The sequence below is a fragment of the Saccoglossus kowalevskii genome, chromosome 19 (genome assembly GCF_978046115.1).
Source record: "Saccoglossus kowalevskii chromosome 19, keSacKowa6.1, whole genome shotgun sequence".
In the NCBI taxonomy this organism is placed as follows: domain Eukaryota; kingdom Metazoa; phylum Hemichordata; class Enteropneusta; family Harrimaniidae; genus Saccoglossus; species Saccoglossus kowalevskii.
Window position 1 is genome coordinate 5,716,995 of NC_140659.1, and position 14,616 is coordinate 5,731,610.

Genomic DNA, 14,616 nt, shown 5'->3' on the forward strand with positions numbered 1-14,616 from the left:
AAAAAACGGTCGGTTTCCGGTCAGAAAGCAGCGAGCGGTCGGAAATTAAGCGATAAGCGGTCGGAAAAAAAGCTATAAAAGCGGGAGGTTGGGCGGAATGAGTACTGTATCAGTGTAACATTCATGGAAAAAATTAATTATGTAAATTAGGTAATTAATATCCACAATTATTTACCCTAAAACTAATCAGGTCTCTGCATAGTCCTAGAGGATCTATGTAGCAAGTCTCATTGAAATATGATGATCAGTACTTGAGTTATCAGGCAAAAAGCTGAAAATTAACTAATTATGCTAATAAGGTAATTAATATGCACAAATATTTACCCCAAAACTAATCAGGTCTCTGCACAATCCTTAAGTAACTATGTACCAAGTTTCATTGAAATGTGATGATTACTACTTGAAATATCGAAAGCTGAAAATTAATTAATTATGCAAATTATGTAATTAATATGTACTGATATTACCCTGAAAACTATCAGGTCTGTGCAGCGTCATATGACATCTACATGTATGTACCAAGTTTCATTGAAATGTGATGATTACTACTTGAAATATCAAAAGCTGAAAATTAATTAATTATGCAAATTAGGTAATTAATATGTACTGATATTACACTAAACTGTGCAGTGTCCTATGATATCTATGTACCAAGTTTTATTGAAATGTGATGATTAGTATCAGTGGAAAAGCCAATCATTATGCAAATTAGGCAATTAATATTGCACAGATTTTTACCCAAAACTAATCAAATCAAATTTGTTCAGAGCATCTATGTGCCAAAATCCAATGAGTGGTTCTTTAGACATCAGTGGAACAATCATGGAACAACTAAAAATCAGCTAATTATCATGCAAATTAGGTAATTAATATGCATGGACTTTACCAAAACCTAATCAAATCTGCGCATTGGCCCAGAGCATCTGTGCACCAAGTTTCATCAAAAATCAATGTATGATTCTTGAGATATTAGTGGAACAGACACACACACACACACACACAGACACACTAACTGCAAAGACTCCCTTTTTGTGCTTTGCACACGGGAGTCAAAAAATACACCCAGTGAACAAGTAACACATCGCCAACTTAGGCTGCTTTTTTCATGACAATCCATGGAGACTTTGTGTTAAGCCCTATAAAGTACGAAATGTACCACACCACGCTATTCATTAATTGGATACTTTTAACACTGCATAACTTATCTTATATTACAGTGTATATGTAAATAATATGGTGATCCAAATGGGAATTTTGTAATTATATATTATTAATTTAGTAATCCATAATTTAACTAATATTATTAGTGATCTAGCACCCAAAACAATAGTACCATACAATCTTCATTTGAAGATGCATCCCTAATAATAAAAGTCACACCAATTCTTTTTGAATAATTGAGAACCAAAATTTCATCATTTCTCATATGTGTAGATGCTCTAATAGAAGCCACATTCCCTCTGTTGCATTGTACAATTTTAATAGAAGCCGTGGTTTCTAATACAGATTTTACAGTATTTACTGATTGGTAAAAACCCATACCTACATTTTCTCTAAAACGCATCTGCACTAGTTCTAGCATTCAGCAATTTTCCTTTACAAAACTAAAATTGAACATGTTCCAGGTCATTGACATCACATTTAAACAGTTTTTTTACATTGAATGCAGGAGCACATAGAACATGAATATACAAATGTAATATCATCACTGAATGTAAGCAACCACACAGCACAAAATGTTTTTCTTGGCATTTTTGGCCAAAAACTTGTATTTATTAGTACTCTCTCTCTTAATTTTTGTTGCTCCCACTGGAACATAAGGTTAACACAAGACCCCTCCACTCAACACGGTTTTTAGCCTTGGTTTCAGTCTCCCCCATGTTAAACTCATTTCCCTGAGTTCTTGCTCAAAGGTTCTCCGCCAGGTGTTCTTCGCCCTGCCCCTTGGTCGTTTTCCTTGTGGTGTCCAGCGGAGAGCTATCTTGGTGTTGTATGAATCGGGCATTCTGAGAACATGCCTAAGCCATCTGAGTCTTCTAAGCCTTATTTATGCAGGTGGCTCCAGTTCTTTTGAGGAGGTCCAAGGTGGATATTCGGCAGGGCCAGACAACTTTGCAGATGCGCCTGAGGCAGTTATGGTGAAAACTTGATAGCTTTTTCATGTCAACCTTGGTGACCCTCCAGCTTTCGCTCCCATACAGTAAAATGGATTTTACATTGCTGTTATAAATTTTGACTTTAGTGCTGATGTTATACTGGCTGGATTTCCATATGAGCCACAACCTTTGAAATGCAGATCTTGCTTTGGCTAGTCTGCTTTTAATGGACTTTTGTGTGGGGGTTCTCATTGCTCACAACTGCAACTATTAGTACTAGATACATAATAATATCCTGAAAATAATGCAAGCAATTTACTCAGGCATTGTCTTCCACTCCAAGTAGGTTGATACAATCACTGTATGCATACTTTGTAATACATATTCCCATGATAATTTAATTCTAAATACATAATTACCCGATAGTCGTCTTTTGAAATAGAATTTTTAAATAAATATTAGGTATATGATTTATTGTACATGTACAAATTTAGCCACTGATATTTTTAGACTGCCAAAATATAGGTACATGTACAATTGTCTTCATCTTTATTAATCAGCATATAAATTGTAAACAATCTGCACTTCATCATTTAAGTTAAACATTTGGCAGATTTGTAAATACTTTCTAAAATCGCTCTGTCAATTTTGAATGAAATGGACATAATCAAAGTTTATGAAAAAAAAATAATAGTTCTGTTAATATTTTGTGAAAGTTGACATTGGTGTTCAAAGGATTCGTCTTATTTTCCATTTAAATTTACTCTTTCTGCCAATTATTAGGAATACACCTATGATGTGTTTATATGGTTTATATGATTGTGGCCAAACAAGAGTTGAAGAGCCAAAGTTAGACCTGGTTTGTTGACAGCTGAGATGGAACAGCAGCCTTGATCATTAATTTATTTAGATGGGTAGTTTCATGTCTAGGGTCATGTTGGGGTTTAGTTCTATCAGAGTCCAACCCTGATGGTTTGTCAGTCTAATGCACAGCCATTTTATAGCAGGATCCACAGCACAGTACATGCAAATGTGTAAAGTTGCAGTTTCCAGCGAAGGCTACAATAAAGTAAGTTTTCCAAAAATGTTGTCATGTGACTGATCATGCGTGTCTAAATTAAAATAATGAAATAACATCCTCATACATTACGCATCAATTTGAACGAAATAACATCCTCATACATTACGCATCAATTTGAACGAAATAACATCCTCATACATTACGCATCAATTTGAACGAAATAACATCCTCATACATTACGCATCAATTTGAATGAAATAACATCCTCATACATTACGCATCAATTTGAATGAAATAACATCCTCATACATTACGCATCAATTTGAATGAAATAACATCCTCATACATTACGCATCAATTTGAATGAAATAACATCCTCATACATTACGCATCAATTTGAATGAAATAACATCCTCATACATTATGCATCAATTTGAATGAAATAACATCCTCATACATTACGCATCAATTTGAATGAAATAACATCCTCATACATTACGCATCAATTTGAATGAAATAACATTCTCATACATTACGCATCAATTTGAATGAAATAACATCCTCATACATTACACATCAATTTGAATGAAATAACATCCTCATACATTACGCATCAATTTGAATGGAATAACATCCTCATACATTACGCATCAATTTGAATGAAATAACATCCTCATACATTACACATCAATTTGAATGGAATAACATCCTCATACATTACGCATCAATTTGAATAAAATAACATCCTCATACATTACGCATCAATTTGAATGGAATAACATCCTCATACATTACGCATCAATTTGAATGAAATAACATCCTCATACATTACGCATCAATTTGAATGGAATAACATCCTCATACATTACGCATCAATTTGAATGGAATAACATCCTCATACATTACGCATCAATTTGAATGAAATAACATCCTCATACATTACGCATCAATTTGAATGGAATAACATCCTCATACATTACGCATCAATTTGAATGGAATAACATCTTCATACATTACGCATCAATTTGAATGGAATAACATCCTCATACATTACGCATCAATTTGAATGAAATAACATCCTCATACATTACGCATCAATTTGAATGAAATAACATCCTCATACATTACGCATCAATTTGAATGAAATAACATCCTCATACATTACGCATCAATTTGAATGAAATAACATCCTCATACATTACGCATCAATTTGAATGAAATAACATCCTCATACATTACGCATCAATTTGAATGAAATAACATCCTCATACATTACGCATCAATTTGAATGAAATAACATCCTCATACATTACGCATCAATTTGAATGAAATAACATCCTCATACATTACGCATCAATTTGAATGAAATAACATCCTCATACATTACGCATCAATTTGAATGGAATAACATCCTCATACATTACGCATCAATTTGAATGGAATAACATCCTCATACATTACGCATCAATTTGAATGAAATAACATCCTCATACATTACGCATCAATTTGAATGAAATAACATCCTCATACATTATGCATCAATTTGAATGAAATAACATCCTCATACATTACGCATCAATTTGAATGAAATAACATTCTCATACATTACGCATCAATTTGAATGGAATAACATCCTCATACATTACGCATCAATTTGAATGAAATAACATCCTCATACATTACACATCAATTTGAATGAAATAACATCCTCATACATTACGCATCAATTTGAATGAAATAACATCCTCATACATTACGCATCAATTTGAATGAAATAACATCCTCATACATTACGCATCAATTTGAATGAAATAACATCCTCATACATTACGCATCAATTTGAATGAAATAACATTCTCATACATTATGCATCAATTTGAATGAAATAACATCCTCATACATTACGCATCAATTTGAATGAAATAACATCCTCATACATTACGCATCAATTTGAATGAAATAACATTCTCATACATTACGCATCAATTTGAATGGAATAACATCCTCATACATTACGCATCAATTTGAATGAAATAACATCCTCATACATTACGCATCAATTTGAATGAAATAACATCCTCATACATTATGCATCAATTTGAATGAAATAACATCCTCATACATTACGCATCAATTTGAATGAAATAACATCCTCATACATTACGCATCAATTTGAATGAAATAACATTCTCATACATTACGCATCAATTTGAATGGAATAACATCCTCATACATTACGCATCAATTTGAATGAAATAACATCCTCATACATTACACATCAATTTGAATGAAATAACATCCTCATACATTACGCATCAATTTGAATGAAATAACATCCTCATACATTACGCATCAATTTGAATGGAATAACATCCTCATACATTACGCATCAATTTGAATGGAATAACATCCTCATACATTACGCATCAATTTGAATGAAATAACATCCTCATACATTACGCATCAATTTGAATGGAATAACATCCTCATACATTACGCATCAATTTGAATGGAATAACATCCTCATACATTACGCATCAATTTGAATGGAATAACATCCTCATACATTACGCATCAATTTGAATGAAATAATTTGAGCAGAAATTGTTATGTCTTTCTTTAAAAACCATACAGTACAGTTCTCGCGGAAGCTTTGGCTTTTGTGGCATCATTGTCGCCTACGCATGGCTTCATTGTCGCCTCAGCATCACATCGTTGTGGCATCAGCTTCGCGTCATTGAAAATTGAAGCTATGTTCGCCTCGCTATTTTGTGGCATCATCGTGGCCTCAGCTTCGCAGTCTCATGGCATCAACATGGCATCAGCTTCAACTTATTGTGACATGAGTATGACCTCATTATTTGCACGCAGAAGGGCAGTAGACAAAAACATGTACAGAAGTTCGATATGTAATCGATTTGAAATTCAAGGCGAATAAAATAATATGATCAAGAGTAAAATGACATTTTAAAAAGATATCTTGTTTAATTATTTTAGTGTTGCGAGTATTGGGCACCAAAAACGAAGTACATTACAATCGGCAAGGTGACGAGTTCCATATTGACTAGAAGTAAAATCGTGATAAATTCAAATCACACGATGCAATCGTCGTTCTGATACAACACAATATTTGCTGTATACGAAGTGAAACTGTTCTTGTTATAAATTTACCTTTTTTCGCTCATTTTATTTGCTGCTAGAAGAGCAGATTCAGATTCCTCATTTCGGTGGTATTTTTCTGTGTTTCGTTTAGTTTTAGCCGAGTCCGACCCCATGCCCGGACTACTAAAACATGCAATACACGCGTATGCCGCCTGGAGCGTTGGCGTCGTCGCCAGTCATCTTGATACAAAGTTCCAAAACAAGTGCGTACATTTTCAACGTATGATTGGATGGTTGTAGTGGCGTCGGTCTGGTAAAATTTGACAACCAATTCTCAAAATTAAGTCACGATCAATGATCTGAGCTCGATCTATATGTACTTTAAAAGTATTCTCACAAACATATTTTCGAATGAAAACGAGCCACATGCCCTGTAAAAAATCGAATAGCGCTTGACATGAAGAAATAATTTATTGGGCTTCAGAAAAAAAACGTGTCCATTTAGTGTGGCCGTAAATATTTGATGACCAGCCGATGAACAATTTGAAAATCATGATTCACACGGAAGTCCTTCGATACTGAAAATTATCGACCCCAGTCTGGTTTACCTTATTTCCCAACTTGCAAAACTGATTTGTATCTCACCCCTGTTTTTTTTCTTTGTTTTTTTGAACTGAGGTAAAATCACATCCGTTTGTCAAAATATACCGATGTTTTTCAGTGAATAATTGCGAAGCCTGTCACAGCACAAACAAAACTTTGTGAATCGACGATGGAGATTGGATGGTACGACGACCCTTCAATTTGCGTTAAATTATGTTTTGTTACAACATCATTGATTGGCTGAAAGTCACCTGATCGGAGCACGACCTGGGTCACAGAATCATATTTGTCCGTCTTATCAACAGGACTTTGCGAAAAAACCACACCCACATTTTCAACCATTTTAGCGCGGAAGTTGCCAACAAATGTCGAAAACTTGTGAATTTTATGAATTCGAATAAAATAAAGCTAGCGATTCGTAAGACTGGTTAATAATATATCCCCCGATGCTCTTCGATTTTTTTTTATTTCAAGGTGAGAAATGGATACTAGTAGTTGAAGTTCCATCGATTTCAAGGCGACTATTTAACCGCGACAACTCTACGCTCTGTTGTAGTTTCGCGAGGTAAAACAAAAATACAATAAATAGTACTTGTTTAATTATTTGGTTGTACAGCCCGCAAATTACGGGACATGATCCCCATGAATTGCGATAAATAAATGCTGATTGTGTTGAATGACGGACGTCGGGACCATTTGGAGAAACAAATTACGGTCGGTAGACATTTCAAACAAATGAAATTATTAACGAAAGACGAGATTTTTCTAGGTATTTACGATCATACCAAATATATACAAAATTGACAAATACACAAAGAGGTGTAATAGTAGGTCATTTTTATTTTAGCCTTAGAAATATTTTCTGTCACTCAGTCCACGTCCATGCGTGGGAATTCTATTTAGCTTCATGGTCCTTCGGCTTGTCTTCTGCTTGGGGGGAAACAACAATAATTATACAAATCGTAAACTCAACACAATCAGGAAAAGAAACCCAGACAACCATGTTGTACTTCTGTTGAATACATTTTGTAGCAGTGCGTCACGTCGGAATATTGTCTAAAATAAAATATTCAATCCCAGCCAAATCTAGGTCAAAGGGTCAGATTGCGTGCATATAATTATAGATAGTTAAAACAAAAAGTATTTGAACTTTTGACGGTTGTTCAACATCTATGCACGGTTATCTATGAAAACCAGAAAATTGTTAGTAGTCTGAATTTTTGCACGGTCGAAAATAAAACGGAAACTGACCGGTCAAAAGTGGAAGCGGTCAAGAGGTTTGGGGGGAAATGAGTACAGTACATTATCGCCATAATGAGGCCACAATGAAGCGAAGCGATAATCGCCTAACTTTTTAATGTCGCGACATTGAAGCGATGCTGAAGCCATAACAATGCCATAATGATGCGATGCTGAAGCGAAGGTGAAGCTGCAGTGAAGCCAAAGCTTCCGCGAGAACTGTACTGTATTTGCTCTGTTACCCCTGTAGTGTGTGCATGCACTTAAGTAAATGACAAAGATGTGTCCATTGGTAAATTAAGTCATATTTTAATGATCAAGTATACAATACATGCAACTGGGTGTATGTGCATTTCTATTGAAGATGAACCTCAAAAAAACAAAAGAAATATGGTTCAAGATTCATTAACTAAACGTAATTACTGAACTTGAATCAATCAAAGTAAATCAGCACCCAAGTGCGTTGATTTGACCTCTTAGTGGGTATCATGCTAGCACAAGAAACGTGGAAAGATTATTTACATTCTCAAGCATGAATTGCATGGATTATATTTTAAGGGTTAAAGTACTTGATATAAGAAGTACACCCAAAAAAGCATAATTTGGTCAGTTGGTATAGAACTACAATGTACAGATGAGTTATTCTTTTTAGGTACACATGTACACTGTAGTACTGTAGCATATTATAATTTATGTAAACTGTATTTATTGTACCGTTATGTTGGATTATTAAAATAAATACGTAATTTTGATCATAGACATAACTACCATTTATGTAAGAGCATTGACTAAGAATAGAGCGAATATTTCATTTACCTGTATGTTTATGTCCACATAACAAACAAAATCATTCAGGACATGTCATTTTTGAAATATTGAAATGTCCTTCAGTGATGATGCATTGGGTGTCGTGGGTGATTTAATGACCGAGGTGTCATTTTTGTAGGAGGTTACTAATGAGGAGATGGGTTTTACACACAGTAATATAAAACGTGGGAGAGACATGGAGATGGAACAAAATTTTACTACAGTACTAAACTTACTAAACTTTTTACCATTTCTCACATAAATGATTATTTTGTCGGGACAAAAGCTGATATCTGTCTCAAATATTTGGCCGATAAACATCAAACAGTAATAAACATCACAGTTATCTGTGTGATAAATATTGATTATGAAAAAGGAATAGTTTCTTATGAAATAGAAACCTTACACAAATATACGAGTGAGAATTACAATGAGGAGTTATGAATGCATTATAAAGTTTAACTGGAGGGGAGGGGGGGGGGGCAAACACTGTAGCACTAATCAACACCCACCAAAAATATTCTTTTCTATGGGAATAACAACTACATGTATGCAAAGCTTTATTCAAGATCCAAAACCAAAAAAAAAAAAAAAAAAAAAAAAAAAAAAAGAATCTATAGTTATATGGAAATAACAATTACAGACATTGAAATTTGTTTTGTCTCAAAATCCACATACAGAAAACTAACTCAGAGTCTGCAAAGAATATTCAACAACCACATTAAAGCAGGAGAGTCATCATCTGTACACACGCTGGAATTGAGTCCCAAGCGACGATAACACACGCTAAAATCGCAAAGGCTCATGGGTAGACGATCGTTTGTAAACAATGTTACGCTATGGCCATCTGATGCATGTGCAGATGACAACTCCTCCGCTTTAAGATTGTGACAGGTAGTCCACTTGATATATAACATTATTAGTTTCGAGGAAGACGACCATAAATTGGCTAATTGTTGTACAAGACATGAAGGTAGCAATAACACACCAAGATTTAATTTCTGATTACAGCAATTTTTTTTAGAAATGCATAATACATTGTAATTTTAGCTTAGACGATTTCTGTTGAAGGTTTGTGCTTCAGTTATTATGTAACATTTTTGCTTGATTAGTAGTGCATATTTTTAAATATGTAAATTACAGAGGTGTTTCTATGGTCAAAATAAGTAATATTTTAATAATTTTGGTTTATATGAGCTTCTAAAAGTTCAATTATGATACATTCTGTGTTATTCAGATAATCATTAACTTTAATCCAAGCTATTATTTTCAGTGAGTGGTAATGGTCAGGTAGACATACCAGTCTAGATAAAGTGATAACACCTTAATGATTAAAACCTTACTGACCTGACAAACATGTATAACTCATTTTAAAATGAAACCCAAATATCCACAAGTGTGCTACAGGTATCCATTCAACAAAATTCAAACAAGGGCCCTGGACACAACCACTGTAACCAGGGGCCCTGGACACAACCACTGTAACCAGGGGCCCTGAACACAACCACTGTAACCAGGGGCCCTGGACACAACCACTGTAACCAGGGGCCCTGGACACAACCACTGTAACCAGGGGCCCTGGACACAACCACTGTAACCAGGGCCCTGGACACAACCACTGTAACCAGGGGTGAAAATCATATTTTTTTTTCATCCACATGTTATGTTGAAAATAAAAAGTTAAATTCAGGTTCTGATTGAATATAACCAGGGATCAAAATTAAATAAAGCATGTCCACCTGTCCCAGACATGCAGCATTTAGCTAGAACTCGTAAATATACAAATTACCTATCCCTGTGGATAACAAAATAATGATGGAAAGTTATTGGTAATTTACAAAAAAATTGCTTTCTTGTATGAAATTTTATTTCAATTAATATGTTTTAATTTATCTTGCTACAGACAGATACCAGGTACATCATCACTTGGGACAGGCACTTTTATTCACCAACCGCATGCAGTCCAAATGGTCAGGCAACTTTATTTTTGTAATTTCCACCCCTTATGAGGGAATATGATGGAACACTGTCATTCTCTTTTTACATTACTGTTGATTAGCCCTGTTCTGAATCATGTTGCCATGGTATCCATGAATGATTGGCTGATTTTGTGGGTGATGTTTCATGTCTCAAACTGATTTTGAGCGAGAGAATTGCAAAAAATATTAATTATTATAAAATGATGAATATTTGTAATCAAGAAACATACTTTTAACACAATAAACCATTATTTAAGTACAAGCATACAATTTAATTTAAAATTTCAACATCTCCATCAATTAGTATTTTCAATATGCATATTTCCAACGGTTGAAGGCAGAGTCATAACAAATGCAACCGAGAAATATCCACGAGAAATTTCAATCCTCCTAGGATAATTAATTTGGACATTACGATTTTTCTGATCAGATTATGACACGCTATAAAAGAGATAAAGTTTTTAAGCCATTTAAGACTTTCAAGAGTACCCTGCTATGTCATGAAAATGTACTTAAATTCACAGGAATTTAATTTAATGGATTAAACAGCTGAATTAATAATTAAAAATAATTAAATAGTCTTAACAGTTCATGTACAACATTTGTTCAATCATTACTAAATGTATTTTCTGCAACCATAGAAGCCAAATTAAAATCTGTTATGCAAAGTACAATGACATAATTTTATACTTAATTTAATTTATTACAATTAATATAATTATATTTTAATTGTACAGTGATATATGCAATAGACTATTTGGGGCTAATGATATCAACCAAATGTTTGGCATTCCCATTATGTTATTGCACATAGTCTGTGCAATATGTCCAAATTATCATGTGACCTACATTTACAGTTACATGTAAAGACTCTAGGAATACATGTAGCTCAGACTTCCAGCATAAATTACTAAAGACAATCAAAACATTGAAATGAACCTGCCTTGGAAGTATGTAAATTCCACAGGCCGGAGTATGTTTTTTGAAGAAATGATTTTTGCCAACAAATCAGTAGAAACTGCAACTTTAAATTTTGTTTATGTATTCTCCCAAGTATAATTTTAGACTGTGTTGATATAGCCTTTTTTTTCTTGGTAATTGAGAAATAACAATTTAACACTTACCGGGGGTAAGTCATATTTTTATTAGAATTGTTGATGGGTATTTAACATTAGTACATGAATCTGATTCAAAATTGTGTGTTGGTTTCATTTTGCGTATTCACAAATATTGCAATGAACTATGGTCGCAGCGATCGCAGCTACTAATATGCTGTATCACAATGTATACAAACCAAATGGGAGGGGCCAGCTTTTGACACGCAGGGACATGGGGCCCGGGGAGGGAGCTCATTACCGCATAATACAACGTAATAGCTTTCCAGGTATCTTAAGTGTGCGGTTATATGAAGCCTCTGTTTACACTGCTGCTCGGTAAGAAAAAAAAAATACCGCTGTAGAGACTCATGATGGCGGAGACGAGTTCATTGACAATGATTTAATATTATCATGAATCAACATTATCAAACAAACCTTTGAATGTGGCGTTATTTTGTTGCTGTTATTAGGCGGTCAAGTCTTTGCAGTACGATTTTAATTATAAACACCTTCGAATATTGATCTCTATTATAAGCGGATACATTACTGATCGCCCTAAATGAGGCACAGATCAGCGGTATTTTGTTAATATAGTAAAGATATCTACCTTTGGAGCGACGTCATCTTCTTTCGTCGTTTCAGTTGTCACAGCTTGTGTGATGTCTTCGGCATTATCGGCAGTTTCACCTCCTCTGTGCCTAAGTTCAGTGTCCATAATACAAAACGTACAGCAGACTACACCAAAACACAAGCGATCCGCAGTACATTCACCGCTACCAACCCAAAAAATCCAAAAACTGACCCGGTCAGATATGATACAGCAGATCTATTGAGTTAGCTGAGAATTCTATCAAAATAGACTCCCTAGCTTACCCTATAAATTTACAAGGTCAGTAAATCCTAGAGGTCAAACGCCGTGTTTTGGTCGATAAAAAGATTTTTAAAACATGAATTCACCCCAAAGTTGGAATATATTTATATTTCCTGTTTATAACTGTACTAAATATCATAGTTGCTACGGGTTATATTGCAAACACAATCACTCCAGTCTCACAACGCTAGGAACACCAGGTTATTAAAATGTGACGTCAGTTTAGCATTATTCTCACGACATACGTTGATGGCACTGTTCACAGATGAAAGGACGCTATTTTTGTAGGAAAATTCGAAACAGAATTTGCTAAAATTAACTATGTAACTATGTTACATTCTTGGCCAATAGTGTGGTTAAAAAGACTCGGATCACCATTTTAGGGAAATACACTTTTGCTGTTGAAAATGGTATTAATGTGCTACTAGTCATTTTCAACCTGAGCCCAAAACTTTGGGTTCTAGACCCGGGCGGGACCCGGCCCGGCGGGTACCGTACATCCCGGCCGTACATAGAGCATGGAGCTAAAGATTGTTTTAGCCCCATGCAATAGAACAAACAAACAACGAAATAACAGTAATCGAAATTTTCGCTGAAATATATAAAATATTTAGACCGACTCGGGCCCTCTAAAAATATATATATATATATGTAGTTGTTGTACTTAAACAATTGCAGATTATTCATTATTTTTGACACACACCTCACATGATTCAGAAGTTAAGAAAAGCTATCAAATAATACCTGACTCATGTTTTTACCCGAATACGATGACTGGTTGTAATTTTTCTCAAATTTGTATAATGTTTAACGTTAAAATATGAAGGCCGGTAAATTACACAACGATGTCAGTATTGTGATGGTATGAAATATGCGAGGCTATAGGTTGAGGATAATGCCAGGGGCGGATACAGAATTTTTGTATGGGGGGATCCAAACTTTAAAATCGCCAGACTGTTTATATTATACAAACAAAATTGAATACAAGAACCCACCCCCTAGATCCGCCACTGGATACCATACAATTATGCGATAGGATGATCGATGCGATTGTCGCTTGAAATAATTACTAGTATCATGGTCGAAGCCGCGTTTATCCGATTTGAGATCATGGAAGGCAAAAGTGGGGCTTGCAGTGTTTTTTTAGTTCAAGGATGCCGAGTTGTCGCAATACAATAACATGTATTGGGGAAGAAGGTGACGATTTTTTTTAGCAACGGACATATGGGGATGGAGTAAAGTAGGATAAGTATCATAGATTTCTCCAGAACATTTCGACGTATGGGAGATGATGAAGTATTATGTATTATATACTACAGGGAATTCCGGAATGTAGTGGCGGAAGCGTGAAATTATAAAAAAAAAACTTAGGCAAATTATTGTTGTTTCTTATAAGTGTGATTTCAACGTCAAAGACGGGTCAATTTTCACATCTATGTACGTAACCCCACAATAGTCTCATCACAGTCTCTCTTCCATCGGCGTCTCTTGCATAATATTTGATTTAAGGCAATGTCCATCATTATATACAATGAACAACAAACTAGTTATTTACTACTGTACCTGTATTAGTGTACCCAGAATGATCATCAACGGACGTTCCACTAAACAACACGAACTGTATACACGTATGGACAAAGTATGTGTTCATAGATCTGTAATAGCTAAACAGGTTACATAAAACAGTGAACAACAACAAACTTTGTCTCTCCCTGCATGTCATTTAAGCTCAAACATAAACAACATGCCAATGTTCATAGTTACGGAAACAAAAAAATCAGTCTTCAAATACATTCAACAT

General features: G+C 34.6%; 1 protein-coding gene across 1 annotated transcript in view; it reads right to left on the minus strand.

Annotated features, from left to right (window-relative positions):
• The window catches only part of LOC100369770 (phosphatidate cytidylyltransferase 2-like), a 43,658-nt gene extending 30,873 nt beyond the window's left edge, over positions 1–12,785 (minus strand). The window contains exon 1 of the mRNA XM_006817078.3: positions 12,552–12,785. Coding sequence (XP_006817141.1) covers positions 12,552–12,659 — 108 coding nt within the window. The 5' untranslated portion in view covers positions 12,660–12,785. The remainder of the gene's footprint in view (positions 1–12,551) is intronic.
• Positions 12,786–14,616: the final 1,831 nt, after the last annotated feature.